This window comes from Lolium perenne, chromosome 6, assembly GCF_019359855.2.
Source record: "Lolium perenne isolate Kyuss_39 chromosome 6, Kyuss_2.0, whole genome shotgun sequence".
Taxonomy (NCBI): domain Eukaryota; kingdom Viridiplantae; phylum Streptophyta; class Magnoliopsida; order Poales; family Poaceae; genus Lolium; species Lolium perenne.
In genome coordinates this window covers 90,717,983-90,720,821 of record NC_067249.2, presented here as the reverse complement: position 1 = coordinate 90,720,821, position 2,839 = coordinate 90,717,983, and the positions used below count along the sequence as shown (strand labels likewise).

The following is a 2,839-nucleotide window of genomic DNA, read 5'->3' as shown; positions in this document are numbered from 1 at the left end:
ATCGTTAGGGCGACTCGCTAAAATTTAAATTCATAGCAAATACCTACACATTTAACTCTACCTATATTTAGCCCATATGGTAAAGATAGCACAGATCTATTTAAGCTGCATGAAATTCCCGCATTTTTTCTGTTAGATCAAAGTTTAACATATTACTACTATCGATTGACAAGATGAGCAAAGCTGTTACTTCAGGACAATAAGAATCACCAGAGAAAACTTGTACCAATAGAAAAATGTCCATTCTCGCATTGCATGATCTAGATTTTATATGCTGCACAATAGTCGTAACTCATAGTCCATACGAGCATTCTATAATGGACCTGTCATTTTGTGTAATGCGTAATATAAAGTTCCGGACTTGATGTATGAGCTGAGATGGAACAGGCTATAAGGATGCAGACTGATGGTGGAGCTTAATTAACAAGCCATGCATACCCTACTCAACAGCACAAGTATTCACATCGAATCATATGATATAAATCTGAGAACAGTATTGCCATTCCACCTCACTTATGTCCACCCTAAACATTGAAACCACCCATATGACACTAGAGAGCAGTCTTATTAGTGTCCACTACCAGGTCAAAATTCTAACACATCTTTCCTAACATCAAACATCTAAATTGTAAACATACTAGTGATAGCAAGTAGGAGTAGAAATGTATCGAACAGTCCAACGCAACACAGAAAGAACTTACACAATTTGCAAAGGCAACAATGATATCATTATTCCAACATCAACTCACGGGGTGTTCACTTCCACGTATTAGTATAATCAATTGTAACACTAGACAGACATGATACAGATTGACGTACCAAAATGTGTTGTGTTACATTGCTCTGGGATCACTCCCAAATGGCCAGACATAAACCATCTCATCCCACCCAGTGCTTGCTAGCAGCCCCTCGGTGAGCACGCTCATGTCTATCCCGGCTACAAACTCGGTGTGGTGGGCGTACCTGGCAAGCAGGGCATCCTCTTTCCGGTAATCCCACATGCAGACCGTCATGTCATAGGAGCAGGACATAAGCATGCCCTGTCGGTGCGGCGAGAACTTGACGCGCTTGACGGCGTAGCCATGCCCCGCGAGCTGGGCGAGGGGCGCCCGCGGCGAGCGGACGTCCCAGACGCGGATGGACTTGTCAACGGAGCCGGTGGCTAGGATGGAAGGGTCGTACTTGTCCCAATCGAGGGAGAGCACCTCGTGGTCGTGAGCCGGGATGACGAGGGTGGGCGCCGGCTCGCGCACGTCCCACACGCGCGCCGTGCGGTCGCCGGACGCGGACGCGAAGACGTCCGGGTGGCGCGCGGACCAGGCGGCGGCGTAGACGCAGTACTCGTGGCCGCGGAAGGTGCGGACGGAGGCGGGGCGGTCGGGGGACCAGAGCTTGAGGGTGTCGTCCCAGGAGGCGGAGAGGAAGGCGTCGCGGCGGACGGGGTTCCAGTCGATGCCGTGGACCTCCCGCGCGTGCTCCCGGAAGAGGCGGACGGGGTTCTGCGCGGGCGGGAGCGTGACGTCGAAGAGACGGACGGAGCCGTCCCCCGAGGCGGCGGCGCAGAGGGAGTCGTGCGACTCGGACCAGGCGCAGTCGAAGAGCGCGTCGGAGGTGGGGAAGGAGAAGAGCGGAGCGAGGCCGGGGCCGGCGGGGCCGGCGGCGGAGAGGTCGAGGACGAGGAGGTGGCCGTTGCCGACGAGGCCGAAGTGCTGCGAGGTGGCGGCGAGGAGGCGGTTCTCGTGGAACGGGCTGAAGCGGACGGAGAAGCCCGGCGCCGGGGCCTTGAACGCCGGCATCGCGGCGGTGGTGTGGATCCGGGACGGGGATAGATGGGGGTTGGCGGAGGACTTGCAGAGACTCTGCCTTCGCGTTTTTCCGGGTTTTTTTCAGAGTAGTATTTTTCTCCTGGTTGTGCTGGTGTGGTGTGGACTCTGAATCTGGATGGGGTTCTTCTGTTCCGGCGAGGAACTGTGAGCCCGATTACGTCAGCGCACAAGTGACTGTTTGGGCATGCTTGCTGATCTTAGAGCATCCCGGCCGTCTCCCGACAAGGTTTTAGGTTTTATGACGTCTTTTTTTTCATCCGGATAAACGAAAACAATTCAGTTGTGCTTCGGATTTTCCTTTTTATCTGGATTAGGTCTTTTATCCTTCCGGAGAGCCCAGGCTATTCCGGGAAGCCCACGACCACGTCCGCGACCTTGGCCTCGACCAGACATGGCGTCGTCTTTTCAGATGGTGGCGGCTAGGGTTGGAGAGAGAGAGGCGCTAGGGTTTGTGTGTGAGAGGGACGATGAGAGGCGGCCTTTTTTATAGGCCGGAGGGAGGCGGAGAAGCGGTGGCGCTCATTAACGCCGACACGAAGAGCAAGGCGCGTGTGACAACTCCCGTCGCGAGGTAGGCGGCGGTTAGATTAAAACTGAATGAGACGCTGACACATCAGCCCCGCCACTCCCCGCTGGCGTCGACTTTTGAGATGTGCGGCTGACAGGCGGCTCCAACGCCCAAAATTTCCAGTCTTGCGAGACGTCGGCGCGCCCGATTCGCGCCTTTGGCGGAGGGGCCGGCACGGGGTTATCGGCGATTATAGGCTCGAAAATTGGCCGGCGCCCCTGGTGCCGGTGCGAGCCCATTTTCGCTCCCGGCACCCAAATCGCTATCGGGGCCACTATCGGATGCACCGGTGGAATTCTCTTAGAAGATCCTTAAAAGGTTTAAATCGTCAAATAACCCTTTTTGGGTTTTATTCTAAAATACACCGATCCAAAGCTCAAACCTCAACCCGTAAATACACGTTTGCAGCCGTAGAAATCCGATTTGCGGGAAAAGAAAGTCCATA

General features: G+C 54.2%; 1 protein-coding gene across 1 annotated transcript; it reads right to left on the bottom strand.

The window, feature by feature from the left end:
* Positions 1 to 711: 711 nt before the first annotated feature.
* LOC127320970 (peroxisome biogenesis protein 7) lies at positions 712 to 1,934 on the bottom strand. The gene has a single exon (XM_051350035.2). The coding sequence runs from the start codon at positions 1,794 to 1,796 to the stop codon at positions 834 to 836; it is 963 nt and encodes a 320-aa protein (XP_051205995.1). The 5' UTR covers positions 1,797 to 1,934; the 3' UTR covers positions 712 to 833.
* Positions 1,935 to 2,839: the final 905 nt, after the last annotated feature.